The following is a 24448-nucleotide window of genomic DNA, read 5'->3' as shown; positions in this document are numbered from 1 at the left end:
GTTTTTCTTGATTAAATAAGACTATGGATTTTCTCTATCTGATTAAAAGAAATGTCTTCAATAGCTAACAAAGGATTAACATCGGTTTTTTATACTTCTTGTAATGTGATTAGAAAAAAAACAATTACCAAGGGAAATGTTCGTGTGTAGCTTTTTTATTTTGTGGAAATTAATGGTAAACTACTGCCATTTAGTGGCTGTTTTTTAAACTTTCACTGCCAATTGCAAGCACTTTACAGTTAAGGTGGCCAACTTGACAATCACCTACCTACTACCTTGACTAGGTCGTCTTAAACGGGAAACCTGTTATATTGCAAATGTAATTTCTGAAGTTGCTTTACAATTATAGTGTAAAATCCATTTTATCCTGGGGAAAAAAATTCTGAAAGACCTTATATTTAAATGTGTTTTAATTGTATCTTCAATAAATGTGCATTCTTTTGTCAAACACACTTAGTAATTGAGGTTAAATTTGATGTTCAGTGCTTTATTTTTTTTAATATGATTCAATATTATCTAAATAATGGGTGCGAGAAAAGTATTAATTTTCAGTTGAAAAGGCATTAAAAAAGGTCTTAAAAGTCTTGAATTTAGATTTAGCAATCCTGGAGGGACCCTGCACACACACACACACACAAAAAATGTAGGGGAAGGGGCGCTACTTCGCGGTTTTTCACTTATCAAGGCGGTTTCAGGTCTCCAATAAACACAAAAAACCGAGGGATCACTGTACTTTGAGATCTGGATTTTATAAAAAACCAAACAACCTTTTTCCATTGAACAGGATTTTTATTTTTCAAAACATATTAGCAAATTAGAATAAGCAAAAACATAAAAAAACTGAAATATTCTGAATAAAATCAATGCAGTTGTTTCGGTGAGCCTGCCCTAAACACACAGACACCGCTCATCATTATTACATCCAGAGTAAAATAATTGGATTATTTTCCATAAAAACCACGTGTGGATTACTTGCACCATGTTTACATTATACACACACTCTTTCTTAACACAGACAGTTGCCAGAGAAAAAAACCCACATTTTACCACCGCTAGACACACTAAACATGCTGGAGTTAACTCTTGTAGCTGGTGGGAAACGTTTATGACAGTGTTTACTAACCTTTAATTTTGTATAAATGCGAAATCATTTTGGAGGTATTGCCTCCTCGGCAGCCTAACATGTTTTACATATCGGTTGGCCCTCCTCCTCTAAGCCACAACCGTCTCTAACTTTTCTATAGCCTAAGTATTCCCATACCATCGATTTCATTTTCTTCGATGGGGAAAAAAATGTTCAGGAGTTTCACCTCCTCCAGCTATCGTGTAGCACAGCTGACTCACTGACACTGAGCAACAACCGGTGGGGGAGGGTTGAGCCTTGCAGCTAGCTGCAAGCGAGGGGTTTCTCCCTGCATTTTTGAGACATAAAAAATAGCTAATACCTTAGGGACAGTATGACGGGAAATATTTGCAGTTTTGAAATTGCGACGTTTTCATACCACGGAAGACCTGGAAACCGGTCATCGGCACATGTCTGGTCCCATGTAACCACTTTTAAATACTGTAGATGTTAAGATGAAGTTATAAAACACTCATGAGATTTGCTCATCCACCTTTTAGGTGCCACTACTGTTTCGTGCACTAGTGCAGCTTGGATGTCTTTGTATGGTCAATAAGCGTGTTGGAAGGGATGTGGCTGGAAGAGAGGCTGACACTTTCGACTTGGAGCATCTAGATATGAGGTCTCTGGCCCAGTTTAGCTACTTGGAACCAGGTTTGACTATTTTTTCCGCATTACATGTTGGTGTGATTTATTAATTGATTTTACAGGAGTCTGGTAATGTCTTTATTTCTTCTAGGGAGTGTTCGTCATATGTACCTTTACCATCACAGTCAGGGGCACAAGGCCATCTTTGGGCTTTTTATCCCTTCTCAGCGCAAAGCCAACATCTTCGTACTGGACACTGTAAGAATAATGCAATGCTATTTTCATTTTGTCACCATTTTTCTGTAAGCACTCAAGATATATTATGAAAATGCTGTAAAGTCCGTATAATATGTGATTGGTTTAATACAATTTAACGCTACCTGATTTTTAGGAGTGTCATCAATCAAATTTTCAGCTTTGTCTTTATTTTCCATATAGGTGCGAAGTAACCAGATGCCTAATCTCAATAACGTCTACAATGCTGAGCGCACTGCGCTACTGGAAAAAACAACAGAGGACCTGCTGCCACCAGATAAACACAATTTTGAGGTTCGGGCTGAAAATGACGTGAAGGCTATCTACCGTGCACTGCAACGCATACTGCTAAGCTACAAGGTAAAACAATAATAATAAATAAATAAAAGATTAGACTCTGTTTTGATCTTTTATGTTTTAAAAATATTTTCTTTAAAAGGTTATTCATAATCGCATTTGTCTTTGTTGATGACTGATTCTTTCCCAATGCGGTAGTACAGAGTGTTCACTAGCTCAAAATCATTATTATTTTTATTAATTGCTCGTTCCATGCACAGTTACATTTGTGAAGTGTGATGATTTGTCACACACACCCCTAATTTGTTGGTGTAGGACAGTGCTTCTCAATTATTTTCTGATACGCCCCCCCCAGGAAGACGTAAATGTTTCGCGCCCCCCCAAACTCTGCCGTCACTGTAAATAGTATCATTTGTCTATAATATTACTATTATAAGTACGCCTCTGCCTCACATTGTATCCTTTTTTTTCTATTAGGGAAAATAACAGATCAACTTATAAAGTATAACTTTATTAACATTGTTTTGTTTGTCACAGAAAAGACAACGCGCATCAATTAGGGAAAATAACAGATCAACTTATAAAGTATAACTTTATGAACATTGTTTTGTTTGTAACAGAAAAGACAACGCGCATCAATTTGCCTGAATTAAAAAAAACACCAAAAAAAAGTCACATCCAAACTGTAAAAATACGCTCAAGGTACATTTTTGACCATTTGATACTGAAAAATAAAATCAGTAAATAATAACAAATTCAAATTGATTAGAAACATTAACTCATGAGGACAATATGCCAAAAAATTTGACCGAAAAAACAAACTGAATAGAAGAAGAAGAAGAAAAAAAAAGTGTAATTGGACAGAAGAACAGTTTTTATTTTCGCTGCTCCCAGTGTCACCTCCAGTTTGCAATGATGTGGGGTTATATTGCACCGAGCATGCTAACAGTGCCCACTGGTTTACTGATATAACACTGACAAAGCGGGACGATTGTTGGCAATATTCGGCACGTTTTCGCTGAAAAACAACCAAGCGGCTTATCAATGAGATTGGGGTCTAATGTCTTTAATTGGCGTCTTACTTGATTTGGCTTCCGGCTGTCTGCTATAATCATTTTTAGACACAGTAAACAGTGGTCTTTCCTCGTCTACCACTGTATTAAATGTCAAAGCCAAAAGGCAAACGGCCCGAAAAAAGCGCATTCTCGGCGGCCGAGGGAGAACCGTAGGCGAGGGCAGTCGTCGTGACGATCCCAAGCCGAAATGGCACTTCTCGGGCGGTCACGTGAGAACTGGAGAAGACAGTGGGTCGCTGCGTGAGTCTGGCTGAAAAACGGCTTTCGAAAACGGAGCACAGCTCTCCAGCTCTTCATGAATCTCTTCCGTGTGCTCTTGCTTACTTCAAAAATACTGTGTGCACTTTGAAAATGAGAGCGCCACTGCCACCAACTGAGTGGATGTGCAAGTACACTTTATTCTAGTACGGCAAAAAATAAAAAAAAAAATAAAAAAAAAACATGTTCCCCGAGGTCACACGCGCCACCCCTGGCATCGCTCTGCGCCCCCCTGGGGGGGCGCGCCCCACTATTTGAGAAGTACTGGTGTAGGAGCATCTAGTGGCCATTCTGCATCATTGATTTGAAAATTAAAAGCACTGTAGAGTAGAATATTTTTATGATATTCCGTATTGGCCCGAATATAAGACGGTGTTTTTAGCATTGAAATAAGACTGAAAAAGTGGGGGTTGTCTTATATTCGCTGTATAGACAATATACCCATTCACGACTCTAGATGGCACCAGATATCATTGAAGCGATGTTCTGTCATGACTCATGACAGATCTCAGCTACTCTCAAGTTTAACCAGTTTGCATTATTTTTTTTAATTGCAATGCTTTTCCTTATTAAGATTTGTTTCAAGACTACAGTTACAGTTAGACCTCACTTTGATGGTTATTGCAGTTATTGCAATTTTGTTGTATTATCACAATAGATTGGGTTATTTACTTTTCAAAAACCAGAAGCCATTCATTTACAAATGTGATTGCACTTTAGTTTACATATTAAATGTTCAGATATTAAGATTTGAATGAGGCAAAATAACATGCTTTTTCTCTCAAATATATTTTTATAATCATTTTTTCAGATGTACTGTAATTATTTTCTGTATAAAAATTAATTTGGTGTTCAAAAAGTCTTTTTTCAAACTTGAGTCTTGAAAAAGAGGGGGTCGTGTTATAATCAGGGCCGTCTCATATTCGGGCCAATACGGTAATATTAAAATCGACGATAATGACAATTGAAAACATTTGTGACAACAATACATATCATTTTAGCTATACGTATCATCATATTGCCTAGATCAAGGGTCAGCAACCCGCGGCTGTCGCGCTGTCCTAGTGGCTCCTTGGAGCTTTTTCAAAAATGTTTGAAAATGGAAAATTTTTTTTTGTCTTAATACAGTGATACCTCAGCTCACGAACGCTTAAGCTCACGAACTTTTCGCCTCAAGAACATTAAATTGGCGAGCATATAGTCTCTGCTTAAGAACTAGTTTTCGGCGGACGAACCAAACCACGCGGTCGAACAGCGCCACGAGAAGCTGACGCACGCTCACGACGTCCCAGTTCGTTCCCTCCCTTTCGTTGAATGCGGACGTGGTTTGTGTTTGATAGACATTTTGGACCATATTGAGTGTACTTTTGCTATTATGGGACCGAAAAAGACCCCACCACAGGCTAGTGTTAAGCCTAAGAAGACATTAAGGAAAATAAGGTATATTTTTGTGTAGTTTTAAGGCTTATTTAGTAGAAAATTATGTTTTATGGGGACCTGGGAACGGATTATTCTCATTTTAATGGTTTCTTATGGGAAATAAATATTCAGAAGACGAACTTTTCGCCTTACACACACTTTCTGGGAACCAATTATGTTCGTGAGCTGAGGTATCACTGTATAGGAGGACAAACATGACACAAACTATAAGCCGCTACTTTTTTCCTTCATTTTGAGACCTGCGACGTATAGTCCAGTGTGGCTTATTTGTTGATTTAATTGGGTTGATAGGTAACACACAGACCCATCATAAGACCGTCATATTTATGACATGACACTATATTGGGAATTACTGAATGCTTATGACAGATGTCATTAAGTGTCATCCGGCAAATTATGTCACTAACTCCATTTATGTCCATTCAAAAGTGAGATAATTTGTTGGATAACACTAAATGACATCTGTCATAAGCATTCATTAGTGCTCATGACAGTGTCACGTCATAATTGTGATTGTCAAATGACAGTCTTATGGCGCCACTGTCAAATAAAGTGTTCCCAAATACCATAAAAAGCAATTAATGGAGCAGTAACTAAAGAAATAATTAGCACAGAACATGAATTTTGATTATTATTTACATCTGTAGCGCTGCAATGCATGCTAGGAGGCTTGTTGGACAACAACAGTGTTGACAGCAGGTGGCAGCAGAGTTTGACTGTCTCCCCCAGGGGAGCAGTGATGGCCAAACTTTTTGCCATTTGGTTCAAAGCTTCATGGTGGTTCATTTGGTCTTATGACAGTCGTATGATGCCGCTGTTCAGTAAAGTCTTGCCGGTTCATATCTTTTTGATGAAATATCCCCCATTATACATTGAGGACATGTGCGGCTTATCTATAAACAAATGTCGTTTTCGTGTCAAATTTGGTGGGTGGCCCCTTATAATCCAAAAATTACAGTAATTCATTAATATTGTAAAGAGGTTAAACTTGAGGCCGCATCATACAACAGAGTAGACACGTGGTGCGTCATTCTCTATGGGATGCACTGCAGATAAAATAAACATTTAATCATGAAGGCTCATTATGTATTTGTAGTAGGCATGTTCCGGTATGAGATTTTGACGGTATGATAACCTTAAGCAAAAATACCGCAGTTGCAATTATATTGCAATTATAGCTATAAATTGTGTTATTTTGAGATGTATGGGTTAAAAAAAAGTTTTCCATTGAATATGATTTATTTTTCACAATATATATGCAAATTGGCAGATGTTTACAATGGCTCGAGACTTTACAAAAGTAGGCTAAAGGTAGAGAGGAAACTAGTTAGCCGTCTTGGCATGCTAACTACCCACGTTGTCTGCCTTGTTAACAAGCTTACGGTATAATATTTGTTTTACCATCGCTAGAGACACTAAACCAGCTTGAATGAACTCTCGTAGCTGGTGGGAGACGTTCAAGACAGTGTTTACTTATCTTAAATTTTGTGTAGAGTGACGGATGACGATCACGTAAATGTGAAATCATGTTGGAGGTGATGCCTGCACGTTGGCTGACATTCCTCCTCTAAGCCGCGGCCGTCTGTTTCTTTTCAGTAGCCGAAGTACTCCCATGCTAGCGACTTTGCCTATTTTTGAGGGGGGAAAATGCTCAGATATAGTTTCAACACCTTCAGCCTTTATGTCTGTTCTACAGCACAGTGACAGACACAGGACATGGCAACAACTGTAGGGGAGGGGTGAGCGCTGCTGTTCCAAGCCACGGATTTCTCGCTACGTTTTTGGGACCTCAAAAATAGCTAATACTGTAACTACGGTATGACGGAAAATTTTAGTGGTTTTGTAACCGTGACGTTTTCATACCGCGGTAAACCTTGAAACCGGTAACTGGCACATGCCTAATTTGTAGCCAACTTAGTCATTTTGATAGTAGGCTAATATACTGTAGCTAATCTAGAAACATACAGCATGTTTTGCGTTCATCATAAGGTTTATAGACTTTATGCGGCTCCATACATATTTGGTGTTTTTTTGGTCCAATATGGCTCTTTCAACATTTTGGGTTGCCAACCCCTGGCCTAGATCTCTTACAAATAATGTTAATAGTCTTCTTAAGTGCTTCTATTGTTTTGTTTTGTTTTTTTCTTTAGGAAGAGCGCCGTGGGCCAACTCTCATTGCAGTGCAATCCAACTGGGATTTGCACAGATTAGCCGCAGGGATGCCAGTCCTGGAGGAATTCCCAGTTGTGCCAGTGCATGTTATTGATGAGATCAATTACAATGTGCTGGACTGGCAGCGGCATGGTGCCCGGCGTATGATACGCCACTATCTGAACCTCGACAGCTGTCTGTCACAGGCTTTTGACATGGCTCGGTAGGTGACAGAAAATGCCACTATTGTTCAAACTCAACTGTTGGATTACCGGGTTTCACAGTATCGTGGTATTGCAATTATAACGAAAAATGTGTTATTATGAGATATATGGGTTGAAAAAAAAACAAAAAACTTTTTTCCATTGAACATGATTTTTATTTTTCTCAACAATTTGCAAATTGGAACATTAACATGAACATAATGTTAAAATAGATCAAATAACCAAAAATAAATAACTGAAATATCTTAAATAAAATCGAAATAAATACAATTCATAGACTTAACTCACAGCTCAAATTGCTCAACATTGAACAAGACCAAAAAAAAATAAAAAGAATCGGACTTCAACAATAAATGATCACATTGATTTTATGTAAAACACATACCACTCTTGGTTTTAATTTGTTGAATATTAATGGGGAGCAAGAGACAGAGCGCATGTGTACGATTCGTATCATTATTTACACATTATACACACACACACACTCTCTCTCTCTCAACACAGAAAGTCACCAGAAAGAAAAAACACCACAGGCTGTCTTATGAAAATGTTATTTTGAACAGATGTTTACAATAGTGGAAGACTTTAGTAAAGTAGGCGAATGGGAGAGCGGCAACTAGTTAGCTGTCTTGGCATGCTAACTAGCCATTTGATCTGCCTCGTTAACAAGCTTACGTTATAGTACTTGTTTTACCATCGCTAGAAACACTAAAAACGCTGGAGTGAACTCTCGTAGCTGGTGGAAAACGTTCATGACAGCGTTTACTTACCTTAAATTTTGTGTAAAGTGACTGATGATGGTCACGTAAATGTGAAATCATGTTGGAAGTGTTGCTTCCCCTGGCAACCACCCTCTGCAAGCATGTCGGCTGTCCTTCCTCCTCTAAGCTGCGGCAGTCTGTTTCTTTTCAGTAGCCGAAGTACTCCCATACTAACGACTTTCTTTTTTGATGGGGGAAAAAGCACAGGTGTAGTGTCACCAACAGACACATTACAGAGCAAAAACCGAAGGGGGAAGAGTGAGCGCTGCTGCTGCAGGCCACGGATTTCCCACTGCATTTTTGGGACATAAAAAGTAGCTAATGCCATACTTGGGAATGACGAAAAAAAAAATGTTGTTTTAAAACCGTGATTTTTTTTCATACTATGGTAAACCTTGAAACCGGTAACCAGTACATGTCTAGCCATAAGAAATGTCAATTTCATGTAGATTTTATGTAATATTCATGAAAACTGTCATCACTCTTCAGATATTACCACTTACCTGTGGGAAACCTGCCCAAGGATGTGTCCATCTTTGGGTCTGACTTATTCCTTGCCAGACATTTGCGGAAACACAACCACCTGCTATGGCTTTCTCCCACGGCAAGGCCAGATCTTGGGGGTAAAGAAGCTGATGATAGCCGGCTAGTAATGGAAAGTGATGAGCGGGGCTCTGTTGAGATTAATGCCCAGGGTTGCTACTCCACAGGTACTTAAATACATGCATTAAGCTATCTAGAAATGTATGATTGGAAGGAACCACACTGCCTGCCTGCCTGACGTAATTCTGTCAGGCCCGTGACATAATTAACAATTTCAAAATTACAATTTGCACACAAAAATACCACAAAAAAAGTTTGTACAAAGTTGAACTCGTTGTGAGGAGTAAATATTAATTTCCAAATGCTCCAACCTACAGTGTGTGTTGAGCTGGACCTTCAGAGCTTGGCTGTGAATACAATCCTCCAGTCACAGCATGTCAACGACATGGAGGGAGGATCCAGTCTGGGTGTGAGTTTTGATGTGATCCAGCAGGCGTCTTTGGAGGACATGATGTCAGGACACCAAGGAGCTAGCTCACTAGCCAGCTATGATGAGACCGCCCTCTGCTCAAACACATTCAGGTGAGCAGTTTTGTTTTTGGCAGCCCTTTGAATTTTCGTTTTAATCTTAGCCTTTTGGACGAAAATACTTATTAGTCTTAGTCATATTTTAGTCATTTCAAAATGTGTTCTTTAGAGGTGCAACAATTAATTGACAACCAATGAATTAGCAAAATAATTGACACCTATTTTGATAACTAATTATTCGTTTAAGACCTTCTTCACCTTAAACTTATCTAAACTCTTGAAATGATAACGTATATACTAGGGCTGTCAAAATTATCGCGTTAACGGGTGTTAATTAATTTTTTAAATTAATCACGTTAAAATATTTGATGCAATTAACGCAGATGCCCCACTCAGAGAGATTTAAATGACAGTACACAGTGAAACGCTCACTTGTTGTGTTTTATGGAGTTTTGCCGCCCTCTGCTGGCGCTTGGGAGAGACTGATTTTATAGGATTCAGCATCCATGAGCGTTGTGTAAGTAATTATTGACATCAACAATGGCGGGCTACTAGTTTATTTTTTGATTGAAAATTTTACAAATTTTATTAAAAAGAAAACATTAAGAGGGGTTTTAATATAAAATTTCTCTAACTTGTACTAACATTTTTCTTTTAAGAACTACAAGGCTTTCTATCCATGGATCGCTTTAACAGAATGTTAATAATGTTAATGCCATCTTGTTGATTTATTGTTTTAATAATCAAATAGCCCTTATGTACCGTATGTTGAATGTATATATCCATCTTGTGTCTTATCTTTCCATTCCAACAATAATTTACAGAAAAATATGGCATATTTTATAGATGGTTTGAATTGCGATTAATTACGATTAATTAATTCTTAACCTGTAATTAACTCGATTAAAAAATTTCATCGTTTGACAGCCCTAGTATATACACCTTCTCAGTTGTAAATATTAGATTTCTTCACTATATTTTTGTTAAGTCAAAGTAGGACATGAACAAAAGTCTTTTACTTTCGAAAACAACAATTCACATTTTTGCCAATTTTAGGACCTCTTAGTCTAAACTAGCTTTTAATAAGCCTGCAACAACTAATCAATTAAATCGATTAATAAATTAGTTGCCAACAAATTTAATAACGGATTTTTGCTGGCAGCTATGAGCAGTCCCGTTTGGGTCCTTGTTTGTGTGCAATGTGAGGGTGCGCACACGCGCTAGTGATTAGAACAAGAGAGAGAGAGTTCCCTGCTACACTCAGGATGGGCTGCTGAATCATTAATATTACGAAGTATCGAGGGTAAGATTGTCTTGTGTGTTGTTGGATCAAATGTGCCTCCAGAGGGCGTGAGTAAATGAAACCAATTGTATTGTTTGTATTCTTTGTTGATGAGACGTTACTACAGTAATTTCTGGACTATAAAGCGTACCTGATTATACAGTCGCTGACAAAAGTCTTGTCGCTTATCCATTTTGTAGAAACAATTGCTAATAACCCGACTTTTAATTATTCAATTGGTTTCAGAAATGGCTCGTATGAAAGCTAAGACCCTCCTAAATGATGTTGAATGTCCAAAAATATATTTGTTTCACTGAAAAACTATTTATCATTTAATGAAGACATAAAGGTCAAATTTTTGCAAGACAAAAGTTTTGTCGCCTACAGAAAGTAGTGTGAAAATTAAACAAAAAATGTACTTCAAATACAAAAATGTTACATTACAAGCAAATTAAGTAGTCGTGCTGTGAAATCTAAATTCAATATTTTGTATGACTTCCATGGGCTTCGGCAAGGATTCATACAATTTATTGATGAAGTCATCAGGAACATCAAAGAAAGCAGACTTGCATGCCTCCCAGAGTTCATCAACATTCTTGGGTTTCATCTTCCATGCTTCCTCTTTCAACCTACCCCAGACATGCTCAATGATCTTCATGTCTGGTGATTGGGCTGGCCAGTCTTGGAGGATCTTGATCTTCTTTGCCTTGAGGAACTTTGTATGCGATGGAGCACCATGCTGCTGCAGAATTTGTCCCTTTTTATGGTTAGGAATGTAAGAGGCAGCTTTGTTTTGTTGATATTTCAGACTATTTATGTTGCCTTCCACCCTGCAGATCTCTCGCACACACCCATACTGGATGTAACCCCAGACCATGATTTTGCCACCACCAAACTTCACTGTTTTCTGAGTGAATCTCGGATCCATGCGGGCTCCAGTAGGTCTCCTTTTTGCACCAAAACAGTGAAGTTTGGTGGTGACAAAATCGTGGTCTGGGGTTACATCCAGTATGCAAATAAAGACCTCATCAGTGGAAAAAAGAGAAGACTTGTTAGCACTAGCCTGAGCATTGCAACTAGAGGTCCTCAGATTTGGAATGAGCTTGACGAAAATCTAAAAGTGTTGAAATCCATCTCCACCTTTAAAATGATGCTAAAAAGCATTCTGATCAGTAAATACAACAACTCCAACATACGTAGGTTATAAATTCTTTTCTAGGGAAGTATTTCTTTTCATTTATTATTATTATTATTATTATTTTATTTTTTTTTTTAAATATTTTTATTTCTTTTTCTGTATGTGTGTGGGTAAATGAGAACACTGTAAAATACGACAACTCACCCTTCTGCTCATCTGATCATTTTTTTTCTTCATTGCCTTGATGTACGCAGGCTCCTGACTATAAGCTTTTAGTAGCTTCTTAAGGAGACCTGACTCACACATAATCTTGGTTCAGCACTATGATATGATGTACAATTTGTAAATATGAATGTGTGTGAATAAATTGAATTGAATTGAAATGAATTGAAATAACTGTCTTGTGCTAAATGGAATATGAAATGATAAACATGCACTCATTCAGGACGACATGGCAAAATTACTTCATAATGGTCAAAACTGTCGACTTCACCTTTACTGTCGCACCTCCCGAACGATATTTTATGACACCTGAATCGGACATATGTCATTTCCCTTCCCCGGCTTCGGCGAATGTAAACAAACCAAGAGACGTGACAGCTAGCCGACATGCTAACCCGAACCGAGTGATGTTTCAAAGTCTTCGAAGCGCAAAATCACACATAACTAGCCCGGATTATTTGACACGACGACTGGGTTGTCGATTGTCTTCACGGATCGGCAAACTGCCCGGCGGAGAGCAATTTACAGCTCGTTCCCCGGAGGAGGGTGGCTGCAGTTGTTGTGCAGCTAACATGCAGCTAATTTGCATGATGAGAGCTTTTTACCTGCCTATCAATGATCAATCGTAAGTAGTCCTTTATTTAAGGAAAGTTTATAGTGTTTACTTTGTAATCACTGTATTCGTATTTGACATAATACAAAACAAGATGTTTACTCACTTCCTCGTAAGTCCAATGGTCCCACAGTAGTAGGGCTTGCTTTGGCCAGTATCCACAGTGAATTGGAACCTTTTGAAACTCCAAAAAGGCGCACACACCTCTCCCTCATAGCGCAAGATTCTTCTGCAGCCATTTGGCTGGCGTGATGCGAAAAATAAACGTAATAATCCGCAAAATCAGCTGAATCCTTAGTCCTCATACACAGTACGACCGTATAGTGAAGAGGACGCCTTCACCCGTACACATCACAGCGCCCTCCTCCTCAATGCAAGACCGAAGCCGGAAGTCACTCATTTTCATGGCGTGGGATTCAAAAAACTAAATAAATATAGCGATCGCTTCCACACACATCCAGGCGGTCCATATCATTCAGGAGCATAAAATACCGCGTGTATTATGAAATAAACATGCTTTTTCATGTCACATGCACTTTAAGTGTCCATATGTATCGTGTTTTGGAGAAGCATATTAGCAATTGAGTTATTGTTAGATTGAAGTTATCTCATTTCTTTCACCGGTAATAAGGAAACCACAAAATATAAACCCATTCATATAACAGCTTTTAGATTCTCCTTTCAACACAACTTCCATTCAAACTGTAATTTGTTGACGAAAACGCTGCAGGTGAGTGTACACAGTACACATTTTGTTTGTTGTTTTTTTTAATCTGCCCAATGAGTCAATGATTCATTTTTTACACGAACAGGATCCTTAAGAGCATGGTGGTGGGCTGGGTCCGAGAGATCACACAGTATCACAATGTGTACGCAGACAACCAGGTGATGCACTTCTACCGCTGGCTGCACTCTCCCAACTCGTTGCTCTACGACCCTGCTCTACACCGCACTCTGCATAACATGATGAAGAAGGTCTTTCTACAGTGAGTGATGTACATCTTCTATTATTATATTTTTTAACCTATGCAAGTGAAGGGGAAAAGATATCGTCATCGCACACACCATATAATTGTTTGCATTAGTATAACACATATATAGTCTAACACATACATATGGTACAGGCACCGTCTAACTGTTTGCATTACTCTAACACACGTAATATAATTAATCAGGAAATAGTATCATTTTCATATTTACGGTAGGACTGCACTACTAATATAAAATAAATAGCACACCATAGTTTAATGAGAAGAAATAGAAGAGGTACACAATGCCGTCTTATCACAGAAGCCCAACGCGTGCGTCACGAACAAGATTGACGCACCAACTCTTGCAATCAGCTCTCCCAGCATACTCCAAGAATAAAGCGCTTTGTCCTAAAACAAGTAGAGATAGCCCGGACAACAAAGTTGATAGCGGGCGTCCCATCCGCGCACGAACCTAAGCCTAACTTTTGGAACATGGAGTCAGTACAAAGGGTTAATGTCAGAGAGAACGCGCGAAGTTCTGCCTTCCCGGTTGGCGCGCGCGGGGGCAGCGTCAGCCGAGCGGCACTTGTTTTGGCTGTCGCTGTTCCCGAGTGCGTCTTGGCCGGGAAGGCAGAACTTTGCGCGTTCTCTCTGAAATGTTCCAAAAGTTTGAAAAAGACTCGCCGAAAGCAGGTTGACAATTTATTCGTTGACAATGGTAAAAACAAGGCAAAAACAGACGACGGACGGACAATTCTGGATCCAAAACAAGGCTACATGTTTCCGAGCAGCAAAAATCTGTGTTATCTCAGTGTCCAGTCTTTTTAAAGTCTTTGCTGAAGCGGGCCGGGTCAAAGGTGTGTCTGGGCGTTGCTTTTGGGTCTTCCCCTTTGTGGCCGGTTTTGGGCGGCTTAGGTTCGTGCGCGGATGGGACGCCCGCTATCAACTTTGTTGTCTGGGCTGGCTTGTACTTGTTTTAGGACAAAGCGCTTTGTCCTTGGACGTTGCTGGGAGAGCTGATTGCAAGAGTTGGTGCGTCAATCTTGTTCGTGTCGCACGCGTTGGGCTTCTGTGATAAGACGGCATTGTGTATCTCTTCTATTTCTTCTCATTAAACTATGGTGTGCTATTTATTTTATATTAGTAGTGCAGTCCTACCGTAAACATGAAAATGATACTATTTCCTGATTAATTATATTGCGTGTGTTAGAGTAACGCAAACAGTTAGACGGTGCCTACGAGAATCTGTACCATATGTATGTTTTAGACTATATACTGTATGTGTTAGACTAATGCAAACAATTATATGGTGTGTGCGATGACGATATCTTTTCCCCTTCACAAGTCAGCGTTTGATTCATGGCCAAAAGTTTAACTGACTGGCCTCAACACTAGAAATGTTGTTGGACAGGTTGATTGCAGAGTTCAAGCGTCTTGGCTCCACTGTGGTGTACGGAAATTTCAATAGGATCATCTTGTGTACTAAAAAACGCAGGATAGACGACGCCATTGGATATGTGGAATACATCACAAAAAGGTTTGATTTTTTTGCCTATGTAAACCATGCCTTATGACAAACAAGATTGCTTGTGCCATGTCACCTTGTTAAGAAATTGGGGCACTCGGAGCCGCTCCGATCGGATCCAGACATTTGACATTTTTTCATCATCGGTCTACCTTTGGAGCAATGTAATAGTTTTTTGTATCGTTGTTGGTGTGGTGATTCCACACTGTGGATTAAAAAAGTTTAGAACATGCCTCTAAAAAAAACAACTATCTTGTAGTAATCAATTATTTATCCACCCGCGGTGTTGTTTTTCAGCCATTTTAATTTTATTTGTTTGTCTTAGTCTTTTGGACAATAATACTTACCGTACTAGTCTTAGTCGTATTTTAGTCATCTCAAAATGTGTTTATCTTTGTCTAATTTTTGTTGACGAGATGACGACTTGACTAATTTCGTCTCGTTTTCAGGCATGAAAATCTCTCACCTTTTGGCGAAATTCGCCGTTTTGAAATCAAAAAGGTTGACCTACATGAATTGTGTAGATCCGAGGAAAAAAATTCAAAGGGCGGTGGAGGGGTTGGGAGATTTTTTTTAATGTCGGACGCTTGGTATGCAAGCGGGGAAAGCGGCACAAAGCCAAAAAAGCGCACCAGAGTGGGAGGAAGCCTATTCTGAAGATGTTACACAAGGAAGCCCGCCCATCTCATCAGACCATAGGACATGGTTCCAGTAATCTATGTGCTTTGTTGACATGTCTTCAGCAAACTGTTTGCGAGCTTTTTTGTGTACCGTCTTGAGAAGAGGCTTTCTCCTGGGATGACAGCCATCCACACCAATTTGATGGAGAACGCGGCGTATAGTCTGAGCACTAACAGGCTGACCCCCCCACCTCTTTTATCTCTGCAGCAATGCTGACAACACTCCTGTAATGAGTCACATGACATTTTGGAGGGAAAATGACAAGCAGTACTCAATTTGGACATTTAGGGATGTAGTTTCTAAGGGGTGTACTCAATTTTGATTTCAAGAGGTTTAGATATTAATTGCTATATTTTGATTTAATTTGAGGGGAAAATAAATAAACTCTATTATATAAGATGCACACAGACTACTTTTCATTGTGTCAAAGTGTCATTTTGTTAGTGTTGTCCCATGAAAAGATGGACTTAAATATCTGCAGAAATGCGACAGTCAAAAACAGCTGTCGGACCTTAAATACAGCAAAAATGATGTTACCTAGTATTATTAATGCTTGTAACATGCTTATGGGCCAAAATTTCCATCTGTCACTGTGTCACATCAGATGCTTGCGTGGTAACATTCCACATACTTTGTCTTGTAGCATACATTCCAAAGAAATTTTCCATTCTTTGTCCATCTCCTTCTCCCGTTGTTGGGAGTTTCTACTCTGGATGGACCCGGCTAACAGCGGCGGCGTAAAAGGCAAACTTCCCTCCAGCATTCTGTACGGCGAGGTAGTTCAACCTTATTTTTTAATGATTACAATTTACCATGCCTGCAGCTTATTGCTTATGTGGGTTGGTGTCATTTAGGATGGCGCCAAACCAAAGGAAAACACGGAGGCAGATGAGGATGCCAGCGAGGATGAAGAGGAGAATGAAGCTAATGCTCTGGAAAATGAGGAAGATGTTGTGGCGGATGAGGTGGAGGACTTGATTGAAAGCAATTGGAATATCATGCAGTATCTACCGCAAAGTGCCTCCTGCCAAAACTACTTCCTTATGATTGTGTCTGGTGAGTCCATAATGAAAATACAGTGAACACTGCGTGATGCTGTTTTTGTGCTCAGGCAAAAGCTGGAGAATTATTTGAATAACCAAATAATGTATTGAATGTTTGAACTCATTATATGCCATTGACGGAGGTAGACATCCAATTCATTAAAGTGATCCTCTACCTTAAATACATGTAGGCTCTAATAAACCACAATTGTTCTCTTGTACTAAAATATGTTGTTAGAAACACATAAAATGTTAAATCAATGGCAATATTTTATAATATTTACCTGGCCTGAACGATATTGGAAAAAACTATTGCTGCGATTTTTGGGGGGTTTGCGATATTATATTGCGATATGAAATTTAAAAAAAAATTTTTTTTTAAAGAGATTTTCACCAGATGACTTGAATAGCTGTTTGGAAAGACTTTGGATGAGTCACAATGACCAGTGTACAGTGATCCCTCGTTTTTCGCGGTTAAAGGGGACCAGAACCTGCCGCGATAAGTGAAAAACTGCTAAGTTGCACACCCCGCCCCCCAATTTTTTTTTATTCACCTCGAGTAATCGTTTATTTTGACAGCTCTAAGCATCACGTTTTGCTCGGACTACTTTTAATGCGGGACAATGCGCTGATGTGCGATGTGCTCACGTGCGTAGAGGAAGAAGCAAAAAAAAAAAAAAAAACTTACTGCCGCCGACAGCCGCTACAAACAACGCCGATGTTGCTAAATACTAGTCTGCACGATGCTACGTTGGTAGCAGGTAGCGTCTGATGAGTCTCATGGAGATCACATGTATGTTGAACTAGATGCAAAATGACAGACTCGGCCGCGTCTGGGCTAGTAAACAGCCGCCATCTTAAAGCAGTAGAGCGCTAAGTGCTAATAAAGAGCGCTAAGCGCTAATGAATAAGATTAACGTTACTGTCACAAGCTCAAGTAACGTTAGCCCTGCAGAGGGCTAGGTTTCTATGAATTATGACTACTTTTGATGCGTGGCTAACGTGTCTTACATACAGGCTTTAACATAACATCGCGGAGTGATGAGGGTGTAAAATAAAAACTCAATCATGCTAACTATCAATTTTAGCCTAATAGTCATTTCTGGATAAAACACCAAGTAGCACTGGTCCCTAATGTGCTCCAATACAGCCTGTATCATACATTTATTTTGAACACTGCAAAAACCCAAAATCCTATCAGGACTTAAACAGTTTAGACTAACTTAAAACTTAACTAGAACTTAAAAATGGCTTGACACAAATAGAAACACGTGGGAAAAAATCCTAACTTTTAAGTGATGTGTTTTATCAAGCGTAACGGCATATTTAGGTGTATGTATACATACATATATATATATATATATGTGTGTGTGTAGGTATATATATTTTTAATAAGATCTAAAGGTTTTTTGAGTGAAAGCAGTGAATTAGTCTTTTTTTATTCTAGTTACATCTGAGATGCAATTGTTGGCTGTTTTCAACAATATAGATCGAAAATAAAGACATTGATTGACTGAAAATGGTTCAAGATTAAAGAAAATGTCTTGTTTTCTCATATATATTTATAATTGCTCTTCACCCTAAAAATATATTTGTTTTATCCGATTACTCGATTAATCGATAGAATTTTCAGTCGATTACTCGATTACTAAAATATTCGATAGCTGCAGCCCTAATAAATACAATTACTTACCTTCTTTTTATGGCTAGGTTGAAACAAAAGCGGTTGGGTGACGTCTGTAAACGAGGATTTCCAGGGTTTTAAAAAAGACAAATTAAAAATAGTTCGAGGACTTAATGCGCCACGAATCTGCTATGGCAGCATATAGACATATTGTTCTATCAAAACAGCAGTTCTTTTGGCTTAAAATACAGCAGTTTAGTTTAAAGAGCAGAGCAGAGCAAAGGTGCAAGAGCAGAAACTGCTTTTTCAGCCTTGTCTGTGTTTTCCGCCATTTGTTCATTGTGATCAATTTACTGGTTTCATCCTAAACATATCAGAAAAGAGGCGAAATGTCATTTTTTTCTTGAGTAAAAGCAGATTTTTGAAATTGAAGATGATAATATGCAGATAATACTGTGCTTTTATTTTTTTGTGCAAGGCTATCAGCAAATTGCATTAGCACAGAGGTGTCCAAACCGGTCACAGCTGTGGTAACATTAAATACTGTCTTTGCATTGCTTTGTATTAATACACTACTTCTCATCCTTTTTACGTTCTACCTAGCTTACATTGCAGCAGTTTACCAGAGCATGAAAGACGAGCTGAGACGTAACACACCTGGTGCAACGCCAATCAAGAGACGAGGCGGAAGTCAGATTTCCCAGCAGGCAGTGGGGGATTTGAGCGCCCTTCCCGGTAAGGCTGCAACAACTAATCGATTAACAAATTAGTTGCCAACTAGGGCTGCAGCTATCGATTATTTAAGCATATCGATTAATCTATCAATTAGTTAGTTCGAATAATCGAGTGATCGGAGTAGGAAAATTTAATGCATTGCAGAATAAATTTTAGGAGATTTAAAAAAAAAAAGCTTGCTAATATTGCATTTTCAAAAGAGCATTAAATGCGAATACAAAATAAAATTTCCAAGTGTTTCTTCAAATTATGCACAATTGCAATTTCATTTCACAAGAGCAACAAATACACAATAATAAATTAAATACATGAGCTTAGCCTCCAATGGTATGAAAAAAAATGAGGATCAAAGTACAACAAAACAACAATTGACTAACTTCCATAGCAAAAGTCAGCTTGCTTAAATGCTATAAAATGCCAATCTTTTTTTTTTTTGTTTCCTATGCTCTTAACAAATAGTTCAAACACATATTCCCACAAAAAAACCTGCTAAATATTGTAAGCATTCATTAATGCTCATGACCGTGTCATGTCATAACTATGAAAGTCTAATGACAGTCTTATGGCGCCACAGTCAAAGTGTTACCAAACACCATAACAAGCAATTAATGAAACAACTGGAACAGCAACTGAAGAAAAAAAACAGCACAAAACATGAATTTTGATTGACTTTAACATCTGTACCGCTGCAGTGAATGGTAGGAGGCATGTTGGATAACAACAGTGTTGACAGCAGGTGGCCGAAGAGGTTGACTTGTCTCCCTCGAGGGAGCAGTGATGGCCAAATAAAGCTTCTTGAAGCAATGAAGATTGGCAGCCAATTGGTTCAAAGGTTCATTGTGGTTCATATGGTCTTATGACAGTCATATGATGCCGCTGTCAAATAAAGTGTTACCGGTTAATATCTTTGGGTGTAAATATCTCCTAATACAGTGAGGACCGCTGCGGCTTATAGTCTAGTGCGGCTTATCTATAAACAAATGTCGTTTTGGTGTCAAATTTGGTGGGTGGCGACTTATACTCAGGTGCGGCTTATAGTGCGAAAATTACGGTAAGCTTTTTGTGAAAGCATACATTTCCAACATAACTTTGACTTTAACACAGCTATTTTTTGCTTTAGTTACATCCCAAGCATCTGAATAATGTTTTCCTTTTACAAAATAATGTAAACAACAAGACAAATAGAGCTTTTGATTGCAAAGTAACAATTTATTTACACATAACTAACTGAGATGTTTTGGCCGCGACAGCCGGGTTAACTTTTCCCCTCATCGCCGCCTGTCTCATAAAGATGGATTTTTTTGAGTCTCTACGGGGTCTGCTTGGCGAGCAGCACGGACTCAACGACACCGTCCACTGCAGTGGTGGTCCCGGTCGTTCTGCTCGGTCATCCAGCGCCTAGCATCCAAGGCGTCCTCTCAGTTGTTCTGCTCGGTCGTGCGCGCCTGGCATCCTTCCGCCGACCCGCCGGCCGTTCGTTGCCGTTGAATTGGGTCTTACCAAATGCGCTACTGCCCTCCAGTGGCCAGTTTTATTGCTTTAAAATGGATTTTCAGCTTTGTGCTTTGGAGCTCAGTTGAATGAGAACCCAGAGATGTCTCATATGAAAAAAAAAAACGTAAAAGACGTATAAATACGTCTTTGGGACACTGAAACAATTAAAAATAGAACTTATTCATAGGTTTTTGGGAGCAAACGAGTTCAAGATGAATCTTATGTTTAGATTTCACATATTTGAAATCTCTTCCACAGGAATGATCGCTTTCTCCCAGGAGTATGTGTCTAGCGAGCTAATGCAGAACATTTTTACGATTACACAAAAAATCCAGAAGAAGGTGACTGGTACCAGGAATGTGAACCAGCCTTCAGAAATGTTCCCAGTCTTGCCAGGTTCACACTTGCCACTCAACAACCCAGCTCTGGAGTTTATCAAATATGTCTGCCAGGTAAAAAAAAAAAAAAAAAAATTAAATGTACTGATTGTACTTCCTTTTTATCATACTTTTTTGTCTATTCAGGTCCTCTCACTAGATGGCAACATTGTCAACCAGGTGAACAAGCTAAAGCGGGACCTACTACGCCTTGTGGATGTGGGGGAGTTCTCCGAGGAAGCCCAATTTCGCGACCCTTGCAATTCATACATACTGCCTGAAGTTATATGTCACAACTGCAATTTCTGCCGTGATCTCGACCTCTGCAAAGACCCGTCTGTGGCACAAGTAAGCCTACGCTAGCTCCTTTATTAGTCGTACTAATTTGATTAAATTTCAATCATCTTTTTTTCTTGACTGTCAGGACGGCGCCGTCTTGGCACAGTGGTTTTGCTCTAATTGCCAGGCCCAATATGAAACGGAGTCTATTGAGATGGCGTTGGTGGAGGCCCTGCAGAAGAAACTGATGAGCTACACATTGCAGGATCTGGTAAGTTGAAAATAGGTTAGCGGCCGCCTGACGTAAACAGAGCTTTTCTGGTGAAAATTCTTGTGAATAAATGCCTAAATCCCCGAATTCTTCATATATATGGACGTAAAACAGTCTCGATTCTTGGTTAAAAGTTAAAAAAAACAAAAAAACATGCATTTAGCGTTTATTTGACGTAAATATGTCGAAGTACAATGCTACTCTGTTAGCGATTGAGGCTAGCGGCCGCCTGATGTAAACAGAGCTTTTCTGGTGAAAACTCTTGTGAATAAATGCCTAAATCCCCGAATTCTTCATATCTATGGACGTAAAACAGTCTCGATTCTTGGTTAAAAGCACAAAAAAAAAAAACATGCATTTAGCGTTTATTTGACGTAAATATGTTGAAGTACAATGCTACTCTGTCAGCGAGTGAGGCTAGCGGCCGCCTGATGTAAACAGAGCTTTTCTGGTGAAAACTCCTGTGAATAAATGCCTAAATCCCCGAATTCTTCATAAATATGGACGTAAAACAGACTCGATTCTTGGTTAAAAGCAACAACAACAAAAAAACATGCATTTAGCGTTTATTTGACGTAAATATGTCCAAGTACAATGCTACTCTGTTAGCGAGTGAGGCTAGCGGCCGCCTGATGTAAACAGAGCTTTTCTGGTGAAAATTCTTCTGAATAAATGCCTAAATCCCCGAATTCTTCATATATATGGACGTAAAACAGTCTTGATTCTTGGTTAAAAATAAAAAAAAAACAAAAAACATGCATTTAGCGTTTATTTGACGTAAATATGTCGAAGTACAATGCTACTCTGTTAGCGATTGAGGCTAGCGGCCGCCTGATGTAAACAGAGCTTTTCTGGTGAAAACTCTTGTGAATAAATGCCTAAATCCCCGAATTCTTCATATCTATGGACGTAAAACAGTCTCGATTCTTGGTTAAAAGCACAAAAAAAAACAACATGCATTTAGCGTTTATTTGACGTAAATATGTCGAAGTACAATGCTACTCTGTCAGCGAGTGAGGCTAGCGGCCGCCTGATGTAAACAGAGCTTTTCTGGTGAAAACTCTTGTGAATAAATGCCTAAATCCCCGAATTCTTCATAAATATGGACGTAAAACAGTCTTGATTCTTGGTTAAAAGCAAAAAAAAAAAAAAAACGCGTGCATTTAGCGTTTATTTGACGTAAATATGTCGGAGTACAATGCTACTCTGTTAGCGAGTGAGGCTAGCGGCCGCCTGATGTAAACAGAGCTTTTCTGGTGAAAACTCTTGTGACTAAATGCCTAAATCCCCGAATTCTTCATATCTATGGACGTAAAACTGTCTCGATTCTTGGTTAAAAGCACCAAAAAAAAAAAAAAAAACATGCATTTAGCGTTTATTTGACGTAAATATGTCGAAGTACAATGCTACTCTGTTAGCGAGTGAGGCTAGAGGCCGCCTGATGTAAACAGAGCTTTTCTGGTGAAAATTCTTGTGAATAAATGCCTAAATCCCCGAATTCTTCATAAATATGGACGTAAAACAGTCTCGATTCTTGGTTAAAAGCAAAAAAAAAACGTGCATTTAGAGTTTATTTTACGTAAATATGGCGAAGTACAATGCTACTCTGTTAGCGAGTGAGGCTAGCGGCTGCCTGATGTAAACAGAGCTTTTCTGGTGAAAATTCTTGTGAATAAATGCCTAAATCCCCGAATTCTTCATAAATATGGACGTAAAACAGTCTCCATTCTAGGTTAAAAGCAAAGAAACCGTGCAGTTAGCGTTTATTTTACCGTATTGGCCCGAATATAAGACAGTGTTTTTTTGCATTGAAATAAGACTGAAAAAGTGGGGGTCGTCTTATATTCGCGGTCTAGACGTTATACCCATTTACGCTAGATGGCGCCAGATATCATTGAAGCGATGTTCTGTCATGACAGATCTCAGCTTCTCTCAAGTTTAACCAGTTTGCATTATTTTATTGCAATATTTTTCCTTATTCCAATTTGTTTCAAGACTACATTTACAGTTAGACTTCACTTTAATGGTTAATGCAGTTATTGCAATTTTGTTGTTTTATCACAATAGATTGGTTTATTTACATTTCAAAAACCAGAAGCCATTCATTTACGAATGTGATTGCACTTTAGTTTACATGTTTAAAGGTTCAGATATTAAGATTTGAATGAGGCAAAATAACATGCTTTTTTTCTCAAATATATTGTTATTAGAGCTGTTGGGTCCGATCACGTCATTTTCAGTGTATCGGAATCGGCAAAAAAATATCGGATATGCCTTTTTAATTAATTTTTCTTTTTAAATTAAATCATTTTCTAATTGTATTTAACATTACAGACATAATGTGTTACACTCTTCCAGAGTCTTTAGTTTAAGCTTAAGGTAGGGTTATCAAATTCATCGCGTTAACGGCGAGAATTAATATTTTTCACATTTATCACGTTACAATATTTAACTCAATTAACGCATGCGCTGCACAACCCACTCACGCATTGTTGCGTTCAATCTATAATGGCGCCGTTTTACCCATACAGTATATAGAGCTAAAAGGCAGCGTAAAATGAGTAGAGTGAATTTTGGCAGCTTTTGGAGCCTTTTTTTAAAGCCTTACAACCCCTCTCCCAACGATTAGAGTAATCGTGGGAAGCAATGTGGGGAAGAAAGGTAGTAGTTGATCTTTTTTTTCACACCCTATATTATTTCCCAACGCAGAGAAGATATATCAATTGGTACCACGACACACAGTCATGGTTGCACTTCCCATCATGCATTTGGGCAGAAGTTAAATGGCTACAGTATCATTTACTGAAAGCTCAACAAATACACTAGATGGCAATATTTAGTCACAATACAAAGTCACATTTATCCTTTAAGAATTACAAGTCTTTCTATCCGTGGATCCCTCTCACAGAAAGAATGTTAATAATGTAAATGCCATCTTGAGGATTTATT

General features: G+C 38.7%; 1 protein-coding gene across 2 annotated transcripts in view; it reads left to right on the top strand.

Annotated features, from left to right (window-relative positions):
* The window catches only part of LOC130914014 (DNA polymerase epsilon catalytic subunit A-like), a 76994-nt gene that overhangs the window by 50324 nt on the left and 2222 nt on the right, over window positions 1-24448 (top strand). For both annotated transcript variants that reach the window (XM_057833058.1, XM_057833059.1), the window contains exons 33-46: window positions 1624-1777; window positions 1863-1969; window positions 2150-2326; window positions 7188-7411; window positions 8663-8883; window positions 9094-9298; window positions 13312-13485; window positions 14882-15007; window positions 16320-16452; window positions 16531-16732; window positions 18947-19078; window positions 20831-21024; window positions 21097-21297; window positions 21374-21499. In XM_057833058.1, coding sequence (XP_057689041.1) covers window positions 1624-1777; window positions 1863-1969; window positions 2150-2326; window positions 7188-7411; window positions 8663-8883; window positions 9094-9298; window positions 13312-13485; window positions 14882-15007; window positions 16320-16452; window positions 16531-16732; window positions 18947-19078; window positions 20831-21024; window positions 21097-21297; window positions 21374-21499 — 2376 coding nt within the window. The remainder of the gene's footprint in view (window positions 1-1623; window positions 1778-1862; window positions 1970-2149; window positions 2327-7187; window positions 7412-8662; window positions 8884-9093; window positions 9299-13311; window positions 13486-14881; window positions 15008-16319; window positions 16453-16530; window positions 16733-18946; window positions 19079-20830; window positions 21025-21096; window positions 21298-21373; window positions 21500-24448) is intronic.

This window comes from Corythoichthys intestinalis, chromosome 3, assembly GCF_030265065.1.
Source record: "Corythoichthys intestinalis isolate RoL2023-P3 chromosome 3, ASM3026506v1, whole genome shotgun sequence".
Lineage (NCBI taxonomy): Eukaryota > Metazoa > Chordata > Actinopteri > Syngnathiformes > Syngnathidae > Corythoichthys > Corythoichthys intestinalis.
Note: the sequence above shows the minus strand (reverse complement) of the source record. Positions and strands in the feature narration are given on the sequence as shown.